The 24,602-nt window shown below is 44.6% G+C and overlaps 1 protein-coding gene across 1 annotated transcript in view; it reads right to left on the bottom strand.

Moving 5' to 3' along the window:
• DNAAF9 (dynein axonemal assembly factor 9) overlaps positions 1-24,602 on the bottom strand; it is an 87,196-nt gene that overhangs the window by 14,480 nt on the left and 48,114 nt on the right. Inside the window, exons 22-29 of the mRNA XM_061992084.1 lie at positions 22,365-22,511; positions 17,308-17,396; positions 16,987-17,085; positions 16,589-16,706; positions 14,569-14,657; positions 12,702-12,860; positions 7,246-7,371; positions 5,338-5,375 (exon numbers count right to left, since the gene is read on the bottom strand). Of these exons, the coding sequence (XP_061848068.1) occupies positions 5,338-5,375; positions 7,246-7,371; positions 12,702-12,860; positions 14,569-14,657; positions 16,589-16,706; positions 16,987-17,085; positions 17,308-17,396; positions 22,365-22,511 (865 nt within the window). The remainder of the gene's footprint in view (positions 1-5,337; positions 5,376-7,245; positions 7,372-12,701; positions 12,861-14,568; positions 14,658-16,588; positions 16,707-16,986; positions 17,086-17,307; positions 17,397-22,364; positions 22,512-24,602) is intronic.

Below are 24,602 nucleotides of genomic sequence, written 5' to 3' on the forward strand. Positions count from 1 at the left end.
TTTTCTTAACCAAATCCTTTCCAAGATTTGAAGATGACAACACAATCTTTGTGTTTTATCTGTTGTCAGGTGTAAGACAAAGTTCACCTTCAAGAGAACCAACTGTGGCCACTGCAGATGCCTCTGAAGGCAATCAGGAGTAACACTGCAACTACCACAGACATTAAGCTTTGGGCATTGGAAGGGATTCACATGAAGGGGAGAACTCTGAGATGACAACTTGCACTTATCTGACTCATCTCACTGTTGTAATGGGAAGGCAGAGACCCTGTATCAAAACACTGTTACACCAGAAGGAATTTTTGGCCAAAGAAATCGCAGTGCCAACTTCTCAGGACTCCCCAAGATGTCAGCATTGTCCTGAATGTGTAAGGCACCCAGCTCTTTGCTCAAGGTCTGCAGCTCGTTTCAGACACTTTGTGCAACTACAAGTAGAATGTAAGATATGAGAGTAAACTCAGATATCCATGAACAACTGAACCAAGATGCCCTTCCCCTGCCCCAGATTCATCACAGAATTACAGATAGTGGGGGGGCTCTGAAGAGCTCATCCAGCCCCTGCTAAAGCAGGTTCCCCTGGCTCAGGGGGCACAGGAACGTGTCCAGCTGGGGTTGGAAACCTCCTGAGAAGGAGCCTCCACACCCTCCCTGGGCAGCCTGGGCCAGGGCTCCCTCCCCTCAGCACCAAAGGACTTTCTCCTCCTGTGCCAGGGGCACTGCCTGTGTTCCAGTCTGTGCCCGTTACCCCTTGTCCTGGAACTTGAGACTTGACAAACACCTTTTAAATACTTGTAACTGTTGATGAGATCCCTCACTCAGGCTTCTATTCTCCACTGAATCATGGAATCATTACAGTTGGAAAAGATCTTTAAACTCAACAAGTTTAAGCTCCCTCTCCTTGCCCTGCCAAACCCTGCACTAACTCATGGCCCCCAGCACCTCAGCTCCACAGCTTTGCAATAGCTCCAGGGATGGGGCTCCCCCACCTCCCTGGGCAGCCTGGGACACTGTTTAACAACCCTCTTGTCAAAAAGTTCTTCCTCATGTCCAATCTAAACCTCGTTGGTGCAACTCAAACCCATTTCCTCTAGTCCTGTCATTTATTAGAAGAGATAGACCCCCACCTCACCACATCTCCCTTTCAGGTCATTGTAAAGACTGATCATTCTGCAGGCTGAACAGCCCCAATTCCTGTAGTCTTTCCTTCTTACACAGATGTTCCATCCCCTCAGCATCTTGGTGTCCCTGCACTGGCCTCTCTCCAGCACTTCCCTGTCCCTCTGGAGCTGGGGAGCCCAGAACTGGACACAGGACTCCAGATGAGGCCTCAGCAGGGCAGAGCAGAGCAGAGTGCTGCCCACACTCTTCTTGATGCCCCCAGGCTGTCATTGGCTTCTTGCCCATGGGGGCACAATCCAATCCCTATTTAAATCAAAACCACAATTTAAAGCAGCATGTGTAAGGAAGCTCTCAGCATGATATGCTGTCTACAGCAGTCATTAAAGACCACTAATCCTTCCACACTGAAATCCCTACACCAAACATTTCTGTGGTGCTTACATGATACCACATGCTCCCAGTCACTGCTGCTTGCATCACTGACCCTTTCAAGCTAGAATTAGAATAAGAGCTCAAGCAATTCTCCATCATTAGTATTTCTCTTCTTTTCTGATGTCCCACAGAAGCTTCCACTCCAGTTTTAGAAACAGCTGAAATTTTCTCCCATATACAGTTGCTCTTCAGAGAGGTGTGGAGAAGGGGAGAAGAGCAAACATGCTTAGACATTTAAGTCACACTCATCCTTCAAGTTATTATGTAAATCATGCAATCAAGATGAAAAGTATGAATAAGCTAATCACCAACCACCACAGTGAGTGTGCATACAGTGGGGGTTTTTTTGCCTTAAAATCCTCCAACTTGATGTTGATTTAAAAGCCAAGTTGTTAATTAAAAGTGCAGTTATGGTTTCTGTGGAGCTGGCACGGAACAGTAAAAAGGCTGTTAGAAGAGTTACAAGGCTTGAATTGCTGTTAGAAACACTGTGCCTTGGAGAGAGTAGGTAACTGTCAAGGACTGAGCTGGTAAAGCTTAAGAAACAGATTCAAGGCATAAAGTACCTAGCAATTCAGAACCCATGCACCTCGTCTCACGCCTGCCACCACCACTCTTTCTCCATCAACCTCCGCTTTGTTTGCACTTGTCTAAGGGGAACAGCTTTTGGGCACTAGCTGTCACTGCTGCCTGTAAACTCCCACACAGCCTGGGAAGTGACAGAAGACTGCTCAGAGCCTGGGGAACCTGCAGCTTTGGCTCCACACTTACCTATGCATACATCTCCCAGGTGCCAGTATTGGCCCTGTGTTAGCAGGCAACAGTCCATGGTACTGAACTGACCAACAGGTAGTGTAATCCACACAGGAGCTCCCTGAGAACTGGAAGATGCCTACACAAATTTAGTAACATGATTTTGACCACTTCTGTTTGAATTGTCACTGCCATCTCTGTTTCTATTGCATTGTGAAGACAACCTAATTTTATTTCATTCACAGAATGGTAAATGTTGGAAAGGTCCTGCAGAGCTGCTGCAGCCCCAGCCCCTGCTAAAGCAGCTTCCCCTGGCTCAGGGGGCACAGGAACGTGTCCAGGTGGGGTTGGAAACCTCCTGAGAGGAGCCTCCACACCCTCCCTGGGCAGCCTGGGCCAGGGCTCCCTCCCCTCAGTACCAAAGGACTTTCTCCTCCTGTGCCAGGGGCACTGCCTGTGTTCCATTTTGTGCCCATTACCCCTTGTCCTGCCACTGGAGACAACAGAAAAAAGTGTCATTCCATCCTCCTGACATCTAGTCTTCAGGTACTGATAAGTGTTGATGAGGTCCCCCCTCAGCCTTCTCTTGTCCAGCCTAGAATAGCCTAGATTCCACAGCCTTTCCTCCTTAGACAGATGCTCCAGTCCCCTCAGCATCTTGGTGTCCCTGCACTGGCCTCTCTCCAGCACTTCCCTGTCCCTCTGGAGCTGGGCAGCCCAGAACTGGACACAGGACTCCAGATGAGGCCTCAGCAGCTCTGGCAGAGCAGAGGGGCAGCACAACCTCCCTGGCCCTGCTGCCCACACTCTCCTCAATGCCCCCAGGCTGCCATTGGCTTCTTGCCCACGAGGGCACATTGCTGCCCATGGGCAGTTTATTCTCACCCAGCACTGCCAGGTCCCTCTCCTGGAGCTGCTCTCCAGCAGCTCACCCCCAGCCTGTGCTGGTGCAGGGGTTTCTTACTCCCATATTCCTTATTAACACATGCATCTAAAGAATAAAACACTTTGCAGTCTGAGGAATAGCATGTTCCTCAGAGTGTGATGAGAGAGGACAGATTAAAACTACATATGCTTCACAAAAATAATGGATCTTCTTTGCTCCCAAATATTCAATGGGTATATTAAACAACAGGGGTGTCTTAATCTGTGCAACAACTTCACAGGCAAGAGATGCCAACGTGTCCCTAGACTAGTCATATGTCATCCTACAGCTTCTGTGCAAGAAAGGAAAAGAAGAGATGAAAGAAAGATGCACATTTTGAGGATGTGAGACAAAAGGAAATCACAGAACACAGATGGTGGTAAGAAAGTGTAAACAAGAATGTAAGGGAGAGACAAAGCAAGCTGCTGCTGATGGTCACTGCACAAGGCTTTATCAGTTCTCCCTGATCCTCATCCCTTTCTGTTACTCTCGTGGCTTTCCAAACAGAAAGTGTCACTCATGGACAACAACATCATGGATAAGCATCTCTTCACTACAGACAACACCACACAGAGGGAGAAATCTGGAGAGCAGCAGCAAAAGGCTGCTCCTACTCACTCCCCACGTTTGCAAGGTAAGGTAATCACCCAGAGTCAATTTAATTCTCACTTGCCTATACCTATACTTAGCTCCTCTTAGACCCTCACTGCAAGCTTCTGGTTTTAGATCTGTACAGCACCCAGTATGACATCATCCTGATGCTACAGTCACACAAGCAGTAATGTCACAGTACACAAAAATCTTAGGACAAATGTCTCATTTAATTTAGCCATCATTGCACCATAAATGAATTCTCAGTTCTGCAGAAGTAAATCCTCTACGTGTGATACAACTCTGAATTTGCCTTGAAAGTGTAAGAGTTTCAGGCTTGAATCTCAGCCCAAAACATCATTTTCCTCTGAAGATTTTCACACAAAAATTGCCTCCATTCATGTGAAACAATTTGCTTCACAGGAACAGACCTCTAGGCCATCTAATGTCACACTTTGTATCTGAAAAGAACAGATGACACGACCTTGCAATAAGCATCAGTAGCTCACTGCCAGAAGAACATTCTTCTAACCTCTAGTATTTGTCCTTCTTTCAGTGTTTGGACCATAGGAAAAAGAGCTGTACTTGTCCTCAGTACTTTCTAGTTCCTCCTTGAACAAGGACACATTCTCACCCAGTCTATACAGCTGCACTTTAAAAGAAGATAGCTTTAAGGGAGGTTTTTTCATTCTCTCACAAAACACAAATATGTGCTTGCACTCTTAACTCCTCAGTAGTTACTGATAAAACTGATTGAACTGATTAAACTCTTACCATTCTCCTCAGCTCTTTGATTTCACCCACAGCTATCATCATGACACTTATCTATTGTTTAGCTCCCCAATTTCCAGCACCAATATTTTTTCCCCAAATAAGAATAAGACTGATTTATGTAACAGGAGCTATGTGCTTTCCAACCTGCTCCCACTTTGGTTCTTTTGGGTTCCTTTACATTTCATTCTTTTGAGCCCCTGTCACACACAAATAAGAGGTGGCAAAATTTTGGCAACAAAACACAGCTCTACAGAGTCTAAATGGGCATGAGAAGGGTCCAGCATCCCATCCTGACAACTGCCTTTAGAGAAACACACAGATTCCAGTCCTGCAATTCACTTGGGCTGACATGAGTATGCAACCAGAAAGTCATGCTGAAAAACAGCAGAAAACAGAGCTCCATTTTCTCCTGCCTCCCCAAAAGAGGATGGAACTCCAATCCAACCCATTTTGCTCCTAGGTTAACAACACAGCAGGAGCTACAACAGTTCAAGCACTTGAACTCATGGTCTTAGGAAACTCATCCTCCAGACGAGGACAACCAGAAATGCTCCATACTCTTAACATCTTCTCCAGGAGCCTGTGGTGTTTAATAATGTAGGCAGAGAGAGGCTGTCTGTTCTGCACAGATGGTTCTTACCTCCAAGAATTCATCATGATGCTTTGGTTACATGCATTTACAGTGTATTTACTTGGCCATATGGCTGAGCTGTACAGAGTAAGTAGCTTAAAGTGTCACGTACCTTGTGAACACTGGTCCAAGAACTTGGGAAAAAGAAGCCTAAAAAAACCAGAAGTTTATAGATCAAGCATGGATATTATTATGTAATAAAGCATTTACATTCATTTGGACAGTAACAGTTAGAATTTTACTACCCAGCTCATTTCTATGTTTCTTTTCTTCAACCCATGTAGCTGAAACACCCCAAAATTAGTTTGGTAGATGAGTTTAATTCTTCAATGGATTTAAGACCTCATTCCCACCACACAATCTATTCTGTATTCCAGGAAATCAGAAAGGTTTCAGTATTACTTTAACTCCTATCTAAACAATGAGAACTTTAAACTTGCCCTAAATCACTGTGCTTTCCAAACACTACGGGGACTCTCGTGGAAGGGCTGTAGCTACATAATGCTTTCTGTACATATTGTATCAACTGCTGGCACCATGTCAGCCAGGTGAGGATTTAAAACAAGTCCCAGAGAAAAGATAGTGTGTTATCTCTTCCCTTTTAACTAGCTCTCTCCTGCCCTGGCTTACTATTCAGCATGGGGAAGAGCTCATGAAAGAGCCAGATCTGTGCTGCAAAGAACTTTGAGACAAGAAAGTTTTGGAACTTGTGCAGTCAAGAAAGTCAAGTCAGGCATTAAAATCTCTCAGTGAAATCATCCAAGCTTCCCAACTGAAAGATTTGTCATTAGCAATACATGGCTGCTTGGTAAGTTCTTATCAGAAGAAACTTCAAAGCAAGACACAAATAGTCTCCAGCATAGGCTAAGCCTCTTCCTTCAATTGCTACTGCACTTCAGGAGACAAACAATGCTAGTCAAAGGGTTGCAGGCTGCTGCTGCTATAAATACTACTCAGTACCATGTGCAGTAACACGTTAGTCAGTTTAAAAAAACCCAAACAACTAGGAATGGAGCTTGACTTTCCTATAATGATGGAAAGAACAAGCTGAAAGAGGCCTCCAGCACCAATTCACCACCATTTCATGGAGTCTTTATTATACATTTACCATTTCTGCCAGGGAGACAAAAAGAAGCAGTAAGGTCATGTCCATTTATTGGCAATTGCATGGGACAAGAAGCAGATTGGTTGGTGTTTTGAAAACACGTAGGGAGGGTTAAGGACAGCACTTCTATAAAATGACTGGGCAGTTCACCTCTAAGATGTGATACACAGCGTTTGAGCACAAAGAGCAGCGATGCCAAGAACTCTGAACACTGCAACTACTTTAACTCACTTTTGTCAGCTGCAAAGTGTAACTGCCAAATGCAAGTAATACAACTTTACAGCTAGGTCTGTGAAATGAGTTCCATGTTTGTTGAGTGCAGAGCACACAATTCTGGTTCTCTACTACGAAGCGGTAACCATACAGCACTCTTTTAAAACACCAGCAACTTGGCTTTGCTACAGTTTCCTCCCCACCCTGCCTCTGCAGTAACCCAGGATATCAGATTTCCGTGCTTTGTCATTCTTTTCAACCACTTCAACTTCATTTGGTATCCCAAAATAGCAACACAATCAATAACTCGGCCTGAGACGCACGTCTCAATCTTCAGTCACGCTCACAAGATGAGGGTAAGAAAAAGAAGGACTTTAAAAGCACAGGCAACAGAATAGCTGACTGTCCAGATTGTACAGAGTTCCTCAGCCAGAGTATACAATGCCAATCTTGGTTTATTCTTCCACAAGCTAAACTTGTATTAATATCATGTGTAATTATTTACCTCGTGGAAACCAAGTGTCATCAGTATAATCCAAACATCACTTCAACGTTCCCCCAGGATGGATTACAGAGCAGTTTTATGGGATTAAAGCCAGTTGAATGGTATTTAACCATCATGTATCTCTTTAATTGTGGGAAAAGTGATCTCATAATCTTACATGTCTATTTTCAAACTAGTAAAGACATCTTAAAGTGTACCTATGTTCCATGTAGCAGCTCAGTGGCTCTACACAAGTATTAACTGCTCCAATGGTGAAAGAAGACTTCACATCTGGGTCAGGATGAGTTTGCAGAGCCTGTACAACATCAATAACATCAGTGTATCTGTAAGACAAGAAAATGGCATATGGCTTTAGAGAAACTGAATGACACATTTGAACATCCAGTAAGAAATCAACTGCTTGCAAGAAAGTTAGAGTTCTAGAAAAGCCTCTTGAAAGAGTTATAAAGCTGTACAAAACTTGGCAAACCCAGACAAAATAAGCTGAATGCAAGTAATGTAAGAAATAAATGACTGACAACGACAGAGAAAAGGAGTAGAAACTGCACTGAGCAACTGTCCAGCTTTCAGGAAGCACAAGTAGCATCACAAAATACAAGCCTGTTGTGTCCACTGCCAAGCACATTAAGCACTAAGGATGATTTAAATTAAAGAACACATTAAAATGCAACACCTCTCACTTACTTCTGCAGGATAGTAAAGTTTAGGTGAACCTGAGGTTCAACTTTCATAGAATCATAGAATGATAAGGGTTGGAAGAGACCTTTAGAGATCATCCAGTCCAACCCCCCTGCAGAAGCAGGCTCACCTAGATCAGGTCACACAGGAACGTGTCCAGGTGGGGCTTGAAGAGCTCCAAGGAAGGAGCCTCCACACCCTCCCTGGGCAGCCTGTGCCAGGGCTCCCTCACTCAAACACTGACACAGGTTTTTGTTATGTTTAAGTGGAACTTTTTGTGTTCCAGCTTCATCCCATCACCCCTTGTCCTGTTGCTGGCTACTATAGAAAAAAGTGCTGCCCCAACTTCCTGACACCCACCCTTTAGACATTTGTAACTATTAATGAGCTCCCCCCTCAGTCTCCTCTTCTCCAGACCGAATAGCCCCAGGTCCCACAGCCTTTCCTCCTCACACACATGTTCCATGCCCTCAGCATCTTGGTGTCCCTGCACTGGCCTCTCTCCAGCACTTCCCTGTCCCTCTGGAGCTGGGGAGCCCAGAACTGGACACAGGACTCCAGATGAGGCCTCAGCAGCTCTGGCAGAGCAGAGGGGCAGCACAACCTCCCTGGCCCTGCTGCCCACACTCTCCTCAATGCCCCCAGGCTGCCATTGGCTTCTTGCCCACGAGCCCACGTTGCTGCTCATGGGCAGTTGATTCTCCCCCAGCACTGCCAGGTCCCTCTCCTGGAGCTGCTCTCCAGCAGGTCACCCCCAGCCTGTGCTGCTGCAGGGGTTGTTCCTCCCCAGCTGCAGGACTCTGCCCTTGTCCTTGGTGAACCTCAGCAGGTTCCTCTGTGCCCAACTCTGCAGCCGGTCGAGATCTCGCTGAATGGCAGCTCAGCCTCTGGGGAATCAGCCAGTGCTCCCAGTTTGGTGCCAGCAGGGAACTTGCTGAGGGTCCCTCTGTGCCCTCATCCAGGTGGTTGATGAAGATGTTGACCAAGACTGGCCCCAGAACCCATCCCTGTGGAACTCCACTGGCCACAGGCCTCCAACTCGCCTCTGTGCCATTGCTCAGCACCCTCTGGGCTCTGTCACTCAGCAGCTCTCCATCCACCTCACTGCCCACTCATCCCAGCCACACTGCCTGAGCTTTCTGATGAGGATGTTGTGGGAGACAGTGTCCAAAGCCTCTAGGTGTTTATTTCTCACCAGTTACAATGAGGTTAAATGGATGATTTTGAGAACTCCAGCTACTTTAAATCTGTCTCTACCAACACTCAACTACTCAGAAAGAACTGAAAACTTATAACTAGCAATTTCTGAAGCCATTGTTGCTCCCAGAATATCAGTTATTTTGCACATCACTGGACTTTTTAACACACCTACTAACCTACAAAATAATCTGACTCTAACATGGAAAAAATGATGCATTTTTGCACTGTCAGAATGAACCATAATGAAGAAAATGCTAACCTTCATAAATATGACCTCAGTGAAAGAGATGAACACTTGGTAGCCTGGGAATCAAAACCATTCCAGCCAGATTAGGGTACACTTCCCTCAAGCTACTTTGTTACCCACTAATGACTCAGAAGCAGATGATACCAGTCCTTCAAATGCTACACTTGAGGTGGAAATGTCAGACGTGGCTCAGAGTCATCACCTTTATTCCACAAGAAAACTGGCATTTATCCAAAACACGTCAATCAGCCTTATTTCAATATCACCTGCTCTATGAAGGGAATCACATCTTTTTGACAGTCTCCTTTCTGCTAGCAGTTTTAGAGGTCATAATCATGGAATCATTGAAGAGTTCACGTTGGAAGGGACCTTTAAAGGTCACTTAGTCCAACTCCCCTGCAGTGAGCAGGGACATCTTCAACTAGATCAAGGTGCTCAGAGCCTTGTTCAATCTGACCTTGAATGTTTCCACCACCTCTCTGGGAAACCTGTGCCAGGACCTCACCACTTCCATCATAAAACTTCTCCCTTGTATCTAGTCCCCATCTCCCTTCCTTTTGTTTAAAGCCACTGCCCCTTGTCCTATTGCTACAGATCCTGTCAAAAAAGTCTGTCCCCATCTTCCTCATAAGCCCCCTTTGAGTATTCAAAGGCTGTTCTACAATCTGCCCAGAGCCTTCTCTTCTCCAGCTGAACACCCCCAGCTCTCTCAGCCTGTCTCCACAGCAGAGGGGCTCCAGCCCTCAGATCATCTCTGTGGCCTCCTCTGGACTGTCTCCAACAGCTCCACGTCCTTCTGATGTTGATGCCTCAGAGCAGGAGGCAGCACTGCAGGGGGGGTTTCACCAGAGAGGAGCAGAGGAGGATCATCCCCTCTCTCAATGTGCTGGCCATGCTGCATGCCTCTGGGCTGTGAGCACACACAACCAGTTCATGTCCAGGTTTCCATGCAGCACCCCAAGTCATTCTTCTCAGGGCTGCTCTCAATCCCTTCATCCCCAAGATGATCTGCCAGCTCTGTTCTGTTCCCTTGTCCCTTCAGGCAGTTTCCCAGAGGATCCTATTGACTGAACAGCTGGAATTCCTAAAATTGATGTTCTTAACTCTTTGCTGACCCCCACTCCTCAGGACAGCAAACTCTGCCAGTGTGAGACCAACGCAGCCCAGGCTGCCTCCTATCTTCATGGTATTGATTAGCTCACTTGCACTGATGACAATCTGGTAGGGCTGTCTATTATCTGTCTCCAGAAGTTCTCCTCCCAGATTGCCTAGTGCTCACTGTGCTACTTTCCCAGCTGATGTTGGGGTGGTTAAACCCCCTGAGCAGGACAAAAGCTTTTGAGTGCTTTGTGGAGCTCTTCATTCTGAAGAACAGAGACTCAGAATACACCATATGAGAAGTGACATGCAAAAATTGCAGAGATACTTCTTTGGATAGCAACTCACAAGCAATATTGCCTCTCATTAACTGGAACTTTAAGAGGTCATCTTTTGCAGCTAAAACTGCCAACTAATCAAAGCAAGGCCTATCAGAAATGCAAAGACAAAGCATCTAAGCACAGAATGATATGAAATACTTGCAAGAAGGAGTTCACATTATAAACTGAATGGATCATTTCATTCTGGAAACTATGTGTTTACTTATTAAAGATCCTCCATCACTCTCTGATCTTTGGAACTTGAGATATTCATATGTCACACCACATCACACTTCCTAAAACTCATTTCTGTTCTGAAGCAACTCAAATCAAAACTTCCCAAGGTGTCCTTATCTAAAGCCTTAAAGGCAATAGATCTTGCTCTGAAAGGAACAGGAAGATGCTCCATCCCCATTTGTAATCAAGACAATTTCAGTGGTTTAGTAAACTTTCAAGGACAATTATATATGAAAGCTAGCAGGAGAACTGAGCTAACATGCTTTTCCTACATTTGTAAAAAGTTCTGCATTTAATCCATGTTTGTTTTGTTATTCACAAAATACAGGTCTGGTCCTGCTTTAGTAGAGAAGTTGGACTGGATGATTGCTAAAGATCCCTTCCAACCCCTATCATTCTATGATTCTGTGATTCATTTGTGTATGAAAAAGGATAACACCACAATATTCCCTCTAAAGAATAAGATGATGCTCTAACAAAGTAATCACAGAATCTTAAGGGTTGGAAGGGAGCTGGAAAGCTCATCCAGTGCAACCCCCCTGCCAGAGCAGCACCACCTAGAGCAGGGCACACAGGGACTCATCCAGCTGGGTTGGAATGTCTCCAGAGAAGGAGCCTCCACAGCCCATCTGGGCAGCCCCTGCCAGTGCTCCCTCACCTCAACAGGGAACAAGTTTGTCCTTGTGTTTCTCTGGAACCTCTCCTGTTTCAGCTTGTCCTCATTGCCCCTTGTCCTATCACTGGCCATCCCTGAGAACAGCCTGGCTCCAGCCTCCTCACACCCACTTCTGATGGATTTGTGCACATGAATGAGGTCACCCCTCAGTCTCCTCTTCTCCAAGCTGCAGAGCTCCCCTTGTAATAAATTTGTTCACAACAACTTACATGTGGGGAGATCACTTCTCAGTTTAAGAGCTTTGTCAGAAGTTTTTCTCATCTCAGACACATAGTACAAAACACTAAACAAAGGGATGACTGATGTAAGCATCCAGTCAGTTCAAGCTAGTCCTCTGATGCTCTACTTTATCTAAAGCACTTTTCAATTACAAGCAGATTACAAGAATAGCTTTTCTCCATCCAGATTTTATTAGTTTTCCCAGTTGTGTCCAGCATAGGCTCTCTTGCAGCTGGTCAGTGTCTTTGTCAGCTGTCACTACAGCTTGCTCTTAGAGATGTCTGAGTTCAAGTCTTTCCAGTACAAGGCCTGTATCCTGGGCCATGCATCTTCTTGGGCTTTGGCATGCTCCCTCCATTGCCCTCCCCAAATCATGTTCAGTAATATTCACCTGCAGCTCTGGCGTGCAACTGAAAACACAGCCTCAAGCTTTCTCTGCTCTACTGTCCTCATCTAAAGCTATGGCTTTAAAAAGTACTCCAGCAGTCTTTCAAGATAAGATACTCATCATGAAGAAGTCTCACCAAGCTCTGAAGGGCAAATCACATGATCTGGGACCTCTGTGGGAAGAGGGAAACCAAAAACTGAACTCAAAGCAATCACAGATGCACCAATGAATAAAGTGCCATTTAACAACAGTGTAAGATGCAGCCACAAAGAGCAAGAAAACTACTTTTGAGAAGTCAAAGAAAAATCACAGTCAGTCTCCTAAATAGGGAAAAACCACCAAATGCAGTCCTTCCTTGAATATGAGTGCAGACTACAAACACTCTTTTGCAGTGGACTGAGAAGCAATAATCTGAAGGGGTTGCCAAAAAGCTGAGCTTAGCACCTATGTAGAAGAGAATTCAGAGTACAGCACTTGAGCACAGAAACCTGACTGCAACAGTGAGGGAAAAGCTTAAAAATGCCTTGGAAATAGGAAGGGAAGAGAAATTCCCCTTCTGTGCAACAGGTTGAACAGAGTTAAGCATTTACCCTTGCAAGACTACTAAGAGACGTTGCTTCTTCTTGGCATAAGTGGACTGACGGGCGCTGTGGTTTCGCTGAGCTTCCAGGACACTGGAAAGGTAACGCTGGAAGTGGGTTGCACTGAAACATTCAGGACTATCCAGAGTTTGTCGATAAATGATCCACCTAAACCACACAGAGGCAAGGCAAGAAGTTAATGTTCTGTGACATAATGTTGCTGTTTTCTATGTATTTCAAACCAACGGACCAAAAATAAACGATGAGCCCTAAGATTCCACATCTCTCACACCCCATGGGAATGAGGAATTGACTTGGCTTTCCATCATTTCCAGCATAAGCACATGCTTTACATTACTGCCAAAAGGTTTGGTTGGGTTTTGTTGTTGTTTTGTCATGCAATGATGCTCGACAGCTTCTTCAAAGCAGCACGTGAGTAATTCTGATCTTTGCTAGAGATGCAGTAAACAAAAGTTACATGAACTCAATTCAAAAGAGACTCTGGGCAGGAAAATACTTCCCTGCAAAAATAAAAAGTAAGGATGACATTTGCAGGGAAACATGATGAAATGTATTATTGCAGAACATTCAAAAGGCACCTTACACGTCTGTCCTAAAAACAGAACCACAAAACTGCTCCAAATTAACTTGCTAATACCAAGACACTGAGTTACAAGTAATACAAAACCCAGTTCAGAACATAACTAAGATTAAATGCTAAGGTGTTAGGCTGTAAGATTTAAAAGCATAAGAATTTCTGTCTTTGATTTTCCAGAAGCTATAGCAACACACAGAATGGAAAATTCCTACAGGAGATTTATCTTATTGACATACAACAGATGTACTGAGTATATCTCACAGAATCCCAAGGGTTGGAAGGGACCTGGAAAGCTCATCCAGTGCAACCCCCCTGCCAGAGCAGCACCACCCAGAGTAGGGCACACAGGGACTCATCCAGCTGGGTTGGGATGTCTCCAGAGAAGGAGCCTCCACAGCCCATCTGGGCAGCCCCTGCCAGTGCTCCCTCACCTCAACAGGGAACAACTTTGTCCTTGTGTTGCTTTGGAACCTCTTCTGTTCCAGTTTATACCCAGTGTCCCTTGTCCTATCATTGGCCATCACTGAGCACAGCCTGGCTCCATCCTCCTCACACCCATCCTTTACATATTTGTAACCATGAATGAGGTCACCCCTCAGTCTTCTCCAAGCTGCAGAGCCCCAGCTCCCTCAGCCTTTCATCACAAGGGAGATGCTCCACTCTCTTCAGCATCTTTGTGACCCTAATCTCCTGATATTGTAAAAAGGAAACAGTTCCAAACCAATACTGTAGCAAAGAGTGTTCACTTAGCCTTTCATTCAAGAGAAATGCATTTTAGACTTACTACCCAAAGCCAACAAATGAAAGCTCTTCAGCCAGCTCCTTCAAGTTGACATGACTTCCATACTTGCTTAAGGCAGGATTTATTTGGTCCTTTTAAGACCACTCAGCTATTTGTAGCATCAGTGATGGCTCCAGACATGCACCACAGGTCTATAGTGTCACCTGTGGTATTCTTAATATGTAGTATCAACAAATACACCTCCTGGGCTGTTTTTCTTGTCTAAATGTCTAAAATGTAAGGACAAATCTACCCAGCACAGAAGAGTTAAATGAGAGCTGAATGAACAGAACCCTACCCAAGAGTGTGCTGTGTAAAACCAGTTAAGGTACCTCATAATATTTACTCAACTTATCCTCAAACCACATCTCTCTACAAATTAGAAACTGGGCTATAAAACCCCCACAAACTAATTGAAACATTGACAGCTTCATTTCCTTCATGCTGAGCAGTTCTTTGGCAAGGTTTTGGACTGTAAAAGCAGAAATGACACAAACCTTCCGTGGTCTTTGTTGAAAGTCACCAGGAAAGCGCAGAGATCGCTGGAACGACACCCTGGAAGCCCAGTGATAATGGTGATAACCACCTAAAACACAGGGAACAGGGTGCAACTTGAAGGCTAGTAATGAGCTACAAGAATTGCATGCATGTAAGGTTTTGTCAAGACATAAGCCTTGAAGCTGAACACAAACTGAAGTAGCACTAAGCACAGCAAGATGGTGGGGAACTGTGATTCTTGGACACACATCACTTTATAAAGAGGCATCTTCTCTTGGTTTTTTCCTACCTTAAATACAGCAACAGCATAATGAGCAAATACAGAGAACAGGATTATCAAAACCTACCAAAATCTAGTCTGCAGTGTAAGCACTAATGCAAATGTCAGGCAAAACACTGCAAGAGACACCAAAGAGGTTGTTTCCTATGATGAAATGGTCCATTCAAATACAGAGATGAGTATTTGAGCAAAATGGTTCCAAAAGTGAACAGCCCCAGGTCCCACAGCCTTTCCTCATCAGGAAGATGCTCCAGTCCCCTCAGCATCTTGGTGTCCCTGCACTGGCCTCTCTCCAGCACTTCCCTGTCCCTCTGCAGCTGGGGAGCCCAGAACTGGACACAGGACTCCAGATGAGGCCTCAGCAGCTCTGGCAGAGCAGAGGGGCAGCACAACCTCCCTGGCCCTGCTGCCCACACTCTCCTCAATGCCCCCAGGCTGCCATTGGCTTCTTGCCCACGAGCCCACGTTGCTGCTCATGGGCAGTTGATTCTCCCCCAGCACTGCCAGGTCCCTCTCCTGGAGCTGCTCTCCAGCAGGTCACCCCCAGCCTGTGCTGCTGCAGGGGGTTGTTCCTCCCCAGCTGCAGGACTCTGCCCTTGTCCTTGTTGAACCTCAGCAGGTTCCTCTGTGCCCAACTCTGCAGCCGCTCGAGATCCCGCTGACTGGCAGCTCAGCCTCTGGGGAATCAGCCAGTGCTCCCAGTTTGGTGCCAGCAGGGAACTTGCTGAGGGTCCCTCTGTGCCCTCACCCAGGTGGTTGATGAAGATGTTGAACCAGACTGGCCCCAGAACCCATCCCTGTGCAACTCCACTGGCCACAGGCCTCCAACTCGACTCTGTGCCATTGCTCAGCACCCTCTGGGCTCTGTCTTTCAGCAGCTCTCCATCCACCTCACTGCCCACTCATCCCAGCCACGCTGCCTGAGCTTTGGTATCAACATTGGTATCAATGTTATAAAAAGACCTTTCTTTGTTTTTTTAATACACACAAAACCAGCTCACCCTTTAAATCCAATTTTAAAACCTTCATAAGGGATTATGAATTAATAATTTAATGGTGGTATGGTGGATGAACTAGACCAGAGGACAAAAGTCTGCCAACACATTGCAATATTCAAAAAGGAAGGTTGTATTCCTGCTGTTTTGACTGTCCTGCTTACAGCAGATTTCAAATGCTGCAAAGTTACAAGGAAATATTTTCTCTTAAAACGCTATTTAAAGCACTCCTTAAGTCTGACAATTGTTATTGCCCCTATAGGGAACTGAGTGTTCTACAGATAATATCAGCAAATGTTAAATACCATGTGCTACCTCTATGCTATTTAAAGGACTTTTATGTTCCAGAGAACAATTCAGTTAAATTATTCAGCAATTCATAAAAACAAGCTGCTGCTTTAGGGCTAACTCTGGTGTGGAGAAAACTGTTCACTTGAAGAGCTGTGCCTCATTGTCTGCCTCTGTTTCATCAGGCTCAAGGGCCATTAGCACTTCCAAAACCTTGTTTCAATGAAAAGAATGTAAGTAATGTAATCAGGGAAACAAGGCAGAGCAATTTATTCTAAGAAACAGACTTGCAGTAAGTTCAGAGTGAACTGGTGGTACTGGAGGAGGAGGGAGAGAGCAAGGCCAAATATACATCAGTACCTTATGACATTACCTACAACAGAACTAATGACAGACAGAGAAACTGCTCAATATTCTGCACTAGGGATGGGAAGTACTGTTGGGTTGCTTCCTTACCTTATCACTTTCTGCTTTGCTCTCAGGAATGACCTCTGACTGTTGCAATAAGATAGGAAGATGTGCTCTCATTACTGGCTCCTGACTGACGCTGCTGACTGTGAAATGTTGCACAAACCTGTCAAAAAGTAAAGTTGTATCTTCTTACAATCAGCACCAAAAGATTTCATTCATATGAAATATAAATAGAAATATCTAAAATAAGGTTGTTGAAATGTCACAGGCTTTCTAGAGAGGAAATTGCTCATCTTGGAGTAAAAATATCTGGTGTGAAAACAGAGTGATGAACTAAGTCAGTTTTAGACTAGTATTGCAGATACCAAAATCACACCCAGCAAAATGCTGTTGTATGATTTCCTGATCAAACTGATGCCTTGAAAACAAACACCATTCCTCACCTCTCTAATTCTGGAAGTGCAGCAGATATTTTCAGGTTCCTACATCTTTCCCCAGAAGAAAAAGACAGGGCATTGAATAGCTTCTGAACACTGGAATGCCTACAACAAGCAAATGAAATAACTGGTTAAAGGAGCAACCTAGAAATGTATATTCTTTAAACCAGATGGTCACATACCAACTAGTACCAAAAAAACCTTTTAATGCCAATGTTGCACTGAGATTCCTTTTGGAATCATGATGAAAATCTTCAATGAGTGACAGCTTTTCTCTGAGCAAGCACACAGTGAATGTATAATTGCACTGGAGTGATACAAACTTACAGTCTCTTTTGTTCCAAGGACAGGAATTCTTCCTGGACAACCCTTAAAGATAATCCTGAGTTTGTCTGTTTTTTCCATGAAGACAAAACCTGCAACAAACCAGACCTATGCATCAGCATCATTACTTTGAGCCATTTGTTTAGGAATGACTTTTGTTCACATTAAAAAACACATGCATTTTAACTAGCCTTTAAATGTGTCACAACACCAGATTTCCTGCAAGTATTCCCAACAGGGAAGAGGTGTCCACAGATCAGTTTTTGTAAGTTGCTCTTTGGCTAAACTGGAACTGCTTTAAGGAGGAACATTACTGACATGGTCTAGTTCTCCCCAGATCTTCATAGCTGGGGAAATTCTACTAAAAAACTTTAGTGGATAAAGTAACAGTACCATTTATGTGCATCTTTTCACAGAATCACACAGAATGGTGGGGGCTGGAAGGGTCCTGCAGAGCTGCTCCAGCCCCAGCCCTGCTAAAGCAGGTTCCCCTGGCTCAGGGGGCACAGGAACGTGTCCAGGTGGGGTTGGAAACCTCCTGAGAAGGAGCCTCCACACCCTCCCTGGGCAGCCTGGGCCAGGGCTCCCTCAGTTTTTCCTTATGTTTGAGCAGAACCTTTTCTGTTCCAGCTTTTGTCCATTGACCTTTGTCTTGTCACTTGATACAACAGAAAAAAGTGTTACCACATCCTCTTGACAAACACCTTTAAAGTACTTGTTAATGAGATCCCCCTCAGCCTTCTCTTCTTCAGGCTGAACAGAGCATCTACCTCATCAGGAAGATGCTCCAGTCCCCTCAGCATCTTGGTGTCCCTGCACTGGCCTCTCTCCAGCACTTCCCTGTCCCTCTGGAGCTGGGGAGCCCAGAACTGGACACAGGACTCCAGATGAGGCCTCAGCAGCTCTGGCAGAGCAGAGGGGCAGCACAACCTCCCTGGCCCTGCTGCCCACACTCTCCTCAATGCCCCCAGGCTGCCATTGGCTTCTTGCCCACGAGCCCACGTTGCTGCTCATGGGCAGTTGATTCTCCCCCAGCACTGCCAGGTCCCTCTCCTGGAGCTGCTCTCCAGCAGGTCACCCCCAGCCTGTGCTGCTGCAGGGGGTTGTTCCTCCCCAGCTGCAGGACTCTGCCCTTGTCCTTGTTGAACCTCAGCAGGTTCCTCTGTGCCCAACTCTGCAGCTGGTCTTGCTGAAGTCTTATCGTGCGTCACTGTCTTAGTGTGCATCACAGATAAAAATGTTAGGTATTTACAGTTCAACTGCTGTACAGCAGGAACTGAATTAACATAAGTGTCCCTGAAGCAGAGCTGCAATTTTCCTGAGGTAAGATTGCAGCAATCCTTTCCGGGAACTTAAAAAAAGCTCCGTTCCTGTGCACAAGAAAAGGGAGCCCTTGGTTTCTCCAGAGAACAGTGTTTGGGCTCAAATCCTATTGCTCTGGCCAAGTCCCATTAATATGAATGGCACTCTGAACCTAGAAATCAGATTCAGATGAATCACAGGCATTGAAGTGTTTGGTATTTCCCTCCTTTTAATAAGTAAAGGCAACAGCTATTGTCATTTTTCACAATAATTTGCTGCAAGACAAAACAAGTAGGGGGGGAAAGACTGCTTTCCATTAACAAACTGGCATCCTAAACACAAGGGTACTGAGATAAAAAACATCAAAATGAACCCAACTTTTGATATTAACAAAGACAATATTGCTTGTGCAGAAGGATCCACGCAACCAAACACAGAACCACTTCAAAACACGTATAAGGGACTAAGGAAAATGCCTACAAGGGATGGAAAGGACTGGTCAACAGAAGAACTGTACTCTTCAGAAGTCAAAGGGCTAGGGATAAAGTGAAAACACAGGTCAGCTTGAGGCAGGACTCAGTGGAAATAAATTGGCCATAGCTTCATGAACAGAAAGAGTTTAAAAGAGTTGCTATGGCAATAGAGAATCACAGAATCACAGAATCTGAAGGGTTGGAAGGGAGCTGGAAAGCTCATCCAGTGCAACCCCCTGCCAGAGCAGCACCACCTAGAGCAGGGCACACAGGGACTCATCCAGATGGGTTGGAATGTCTCCAGAGAAGGAGCCTCCACAGCCCATCTGGGCAGCCCCTGCCAGTGCTCCCTCACCTCAACAGGGAACAACTTTGTCCTTGTGTTGCTTTGGAACCTCTTCTGTTCCAGCTTGTCCTCCTTGGCTCCTGTCCTATCACTGGCCATCACTGAGCACAGCCTGGCTTCATCCTCCTCACACCCACCCTTGATGGATTTGTAACCATGAATGAGGTCACCCCTCAGTCTCCTCTTCTCCAAGCTGCAGAGCCCCAGCTCCCTCAGCCTTTCATCTCAAGGGAGATGCTCCACTCCCTTCAGCATCTTTGTGGCCCTGCTTGTGAAGAAAAACAGAGAAATCACTATATCCCAAATCCTAAGCAAGTTTTCTCCCCTACCAAGTAGACTGAGGATGTGAAGTGTACTGTTTTGTCTTTGCAGGACCTGCAAACCAGGTTCCAATTTTGTGTGCTCAGAATCTTGCAGCTGCCTCAGATGGGAGGAATTTCACATGCTCAGATCTCAAGAAGCAACTAATTGTCATTCACTAATTCAACAAGGCTTGTGATAATTAAACCATAGGTCCAGTAAATGAGGTATCATGCCATAGCATAGAATAGTAGAAGAGTAAAATGAATACCCACATTTTAGTGAATCTTTGAAACTACAGGTTGGTAGAATCACAGAATCAATGAGGTTGGAAAAGCCCTTTAAGTCCAACCATTGCCCCAGCACTGCCATGGTCACCACTGACCCATGGCCCTCAGCCACAGCTACACAGCTTTTGGAATCTCTCTGTGGATGGGGACTCCACCACAGCCCTGGGCAGCCTGGGACAGGGCTGGACAGCCCTTTGGGGAAAAAACTATTCCCAATTTCCAATCTAAATGTCCCCTGGTGCAACTTGGAGCTGCTCCCTCCTTTCCTATTGCTTGCAGCTTGGGAGAAGAGATTGACACTCCCCTCCTGGCCACAACCTCCTGTCAGAGAGTTGCCAAGTGCAATAAGTTCTCACTTCAGCCTTCTTTTCTCCAGGCTGAACACCCCCAGGTCCCTCAGCTGCTCCTCATCAGACTTGTGCTCTAATCAAGTACCATGACTGTGTGACTTCAGTGGCATGCAAACTTGTAGAAAAAAATTAGAGGAAATCAATAAATATCTGAAGGTAAATCATAGAGGAGAGAGGTAAGTATGGAAGCAAGAATGAGCACATAAACATTTGTAGAATCAGCTAGAGTATCAGTGGGTCACAAAAGAGAAAGAACCTGAAGCAGTTTCTCAGATAATGAGCAGCATCTATTCACTGAAGGCAAGAGGGAAAAGCAAAGGCAAACTGCTGAACATTTTCAGAAGAGAGAAATGTCTCTGTGCAAGAAACATCTTCCTTCACCTCAGATACTACACAGAGTTTGGTATCTACAGCCAAAAAGGAGATCAAATGAAAAGAATGCAACCGTGAGTGGAAAAGAAAACGTTTTATAAGCAGAGATTAAAAAGGATCTGGTTTTCTTTTATTAGGCCAAACATATAGGTCCAAGATTTCCAAACACCTCAAGGATGTTCACTGGTAGAGCAAAAGAAAATAAAAAAGCAGACCTAGAAGTAGACCTAATAAAATGGGCTGAAAATTCAAAAGCAAGCTGAATCTTCCCAAGCACTCCCAGAGTGAAACAGTGGGAAACGTCTAAACGCTCCAGATAAAAGGAGATGAAACGTTATGGCAACATTAATACCACAACTGGGGACTACTCACTGAGCTAGGTGGTCTTTTCCAGTCCAGTGTTAGGATTGCATACTAAAACCCTTGTGAAGCCCTAAAATCTCCAGGCTCATTTCCTCAAAAGTGCCATTGTTCCAAAGCTTTGTTTATTAAAAGCCTCTCCGTTACCATGCATGAAGCCAATCTGCTTGGAGAATAATACAATGCCATATGGGATACTTAAAGACTTTAACAAAACTTCCCCAAGGATCCTGATCCAAATGTGTCTGACCACAAAGAAAACACAATGGGACCCTCTGCTACTACATACAATTGCTGTAGCCAACTACACAGCAGTGCTATGTTTTAAATGCAACTACTAGAAAACAAGCTCTTAGGGCACTCACTGGGTTCAGAAGACAAAATGAAAGCACATGGTGAGTGTTAAATTTAACAAGCAACACAATCACTAGAAATGCACACATAAATTACAAGTTTCTCACACAGGAAAGTTCCTCAGATCAGAAGCAATAATGCTCCTGGGAAGGGCTATGTGGTAGGACAGTCAGTTCCATGACAATCTCATGTATGGGAGGTAGATGCCATAGGTCACACAGAGAATCAAGAGCTTCTGGTTGGAAGACAGGCTCTGGAGGTCTCCAGACCCACCTCCTGCTCCAAGCAGGACTACTGCTGGCAGCACAGACCAGCTCAGCTACACTTTTGTCCAGCAAAGCTTTCAAAGTCTTCAAAGGTGGAGGTTCATTGTCTGAGTGACCCGTTCCAGTCACTGCTTCATCCTTTGACTAACATTTAGTCTGAACCTTCAAAGCTGCAGTCTCTGGTTACTGCCCCTTGTTATCTGCCACTATTGGAAAAGTTATCTGTAACAGTCCTCCCCACTGCAACACCCTGATTTCATGGCAAAGACTAGCAGCCTCAAACAATCACATCAGACAACCCTCCCAACACCCACCATTCATCTTCACAGAGGAGGTTTCCAATGCATTTCCTCCCTCAGTATTAACTACCCCTGCTCCTTTCTAAATCATGCTTGTTCACTGAGATAAAAGGTGTTGCCTGTGAAGACTGATGCAAGACAGACCTTGAACTTTACTCTTTCCAGCACTTACTTACCAGGTGACAAGCTTTAGTGGCTCAACTAGTGTGAGAAATAATCCCCTTCCTCTTTCCAAATTTCATCAGTGAAGACTGATATCAACAAATTCACCCTTGCCTCTCAGCTCAAAGCCAAAGAATCATTGTGTGCTTTCCCCCAACCACCCAAGCCAATCTTTTTTTACTGTACCTGTGAATAAAAAGCTTTATAAATCTTTGTTTTGGGGAAAAGTGCAATCATCAACAAGTTGTCTCGGGTATGGAATTCGATTGGTAGGTGAGCAAGTAAGGAACTTTTGACATCTATAAAGAGAGCAGCAACAACAGTGTTTGAATCCTAGGAAAGGAAAAAACAAGACAAATTGTAATTAACAGTTATTGAAAGTGGAGAAAAAAAGGCTTAACACATTAAATAGCAGAAATCAGAAGAGAACTACTTTGTGATCTGAACAGTCATCAGCTCGCTTAGGGATGATGGAGCAGAAGGACCAACTGCAGCCACCTCAGCACTCCTCACTTTCTACTTGGCAGCTATTAGAGAGAGAAGCTTTAAAGGAAGCATCTGAAATTGTTGTAAGCACCTCAGCTTTGTCTTGGCTTGAAAGGAAAAGCTTGCATTTTAACTTCTACTCTTTTCCCTCCATCAAAGACTAGACCTTTAGCCCTTTCCTCTGCTAATGCTTCCCAACAAAGCCACTTTCATCTACACCCACACATCTCCTCCAACACAAATACCCTGGAAGTAGGATGTAAATGTCAGCTACAAAGATGAGAAGGATGGCATGGTGTTATTGCAAACTGTTTTTTCAATACCATTGGTTTAACCTGTGATGAGATACAGCTATCAGACCTGTAATTTCAAGTGTATTGTCATTTCCAAGTGTCATTTGCATGCTGGAAGTGATCTGTTTCTCTCAGATTCTACTAAAGTTCTACTAAATCTGCTGCTTCATCACCTGAATGATATGTCCTCACCAATAGGAAGCTGAAACCTACTTTTACTTAGTAATACCTGTTCACTTGACTAATGGCCAAAATGAATGCTGGATTCAGGTGCTGAATCTTATTTAGGTACTGAGTCTTATTTAAGGTCTTAAAACCAAGCACACAGCATGTTCAGCTCTATACAGTAAAGATGCCTTGATATAGATTATGGAAACACTGAAAAGCTATAGAAGAAAAAGCAATAAGCCTGGGAGTTTGGATTTGGTGCCAGAGTAGCTTGGTTTATATTCTTTTACTCCCAGGATAGCTGGTACTAAGGTAGAATAGTGCTGCCTTATGACATGGGAGATTTATGTTTGACTCTGCCAAGAATGGGATGGTTTCTGCTTTAGACCTTCATGGTACACTTTAGTGAGGCATCTACCCTGTTCTCCATGCACTCAATGGCTGAGAACCTCAAAGACTTCAGGAGCTTAGGCGGCAGCTAGGTGTCCAGCTCTTCAGAACAGAGAAGCATGCAGCCATGTGTTGCAGTTTCAGTTCATTTTTACAAGAGAAGCATCAGGCACGGAGATAGAGCTGCAAAGAAACTGTACTTTGCATCACCTAAAGTCCTTGTATCTTTTCTTTTCATCCTAGTATTAAACTATCCTTTCTTTTCCACCAATATTGTTGCAATAACTTTCAGGAAAAAAAGCAAACTAACAATCACCCTCCTCCTGTCACTTAAGTTCTCCACCCTTGTATTATGCCAAGTCAGTTGAACAATAAAATGCTCTCTGTCAAGGCTTAGCTTTACACAAAAATCTGGCATGGGTTCAAGAATGATAGCCAGGTCCCATAAATAGCTGGTTTCATGAAAGTGAGTGTCTTGAATCAAACAATAGAAGGAAGGTCAGTGTTAAAATAGCTTCTTAAACTACCAAGGGGCAATCAATATGATACACAAGAAAAGGCAGCTAAGGTAAGACTCTTCACTGTTGTGTTTTCACCTCAATTGAATCACCCACTTTTATTGTATTTGACTGGTTTCCTCCATTCTATGAGGAAATCATAGCAACACAATGCTTTCTGGAGGTCACCAAACAAACGTGTAACACTGGACTTAAAGAAAATAGAAGCTAAAGGAAACGAGAGATTTTTTCAAGTCTTTTTTTCCCCCCAGTGTTTAGGAAACAATAACAACCAAAATAATCTCTTTTCCATCCTAAAAAAGTGATAGTTAACCCAATGAGTCTGTATTGAAGAGGAAAAGAAAAGCTGAGCTCCCATCATTAACTCTCAACTCCCACTAAGGCAGAAGATCAAACCATTACCATGGCAAGTTGGCCAAGTGAAGCAGTGTAAGTTGATCAGAGGTTTGGCAAAAGCCCTGACCCAACATTGCATCTTTTACTGTAATGACTCTGAATGTGTATAATTACATGCAATATGTCTTTGCTTCTCACTCCTCTGCTTGGGAAACATGAACAAGTCATTCCCT

Source organism: Colius striatus, chromosome 3, assembly GCF_028858725.1.
Source record: "Colius striatus isolate bColStr4 chromosome 3, bColStr4.1.hap1, whole genome shotgun sequence".
Taxonomy (NCBI): domain Eukaryota; kingdom Metazoa; phylum Chordata; class Aves; order Coliiformes; family Coliidae; genus Colius; species Colius striatus.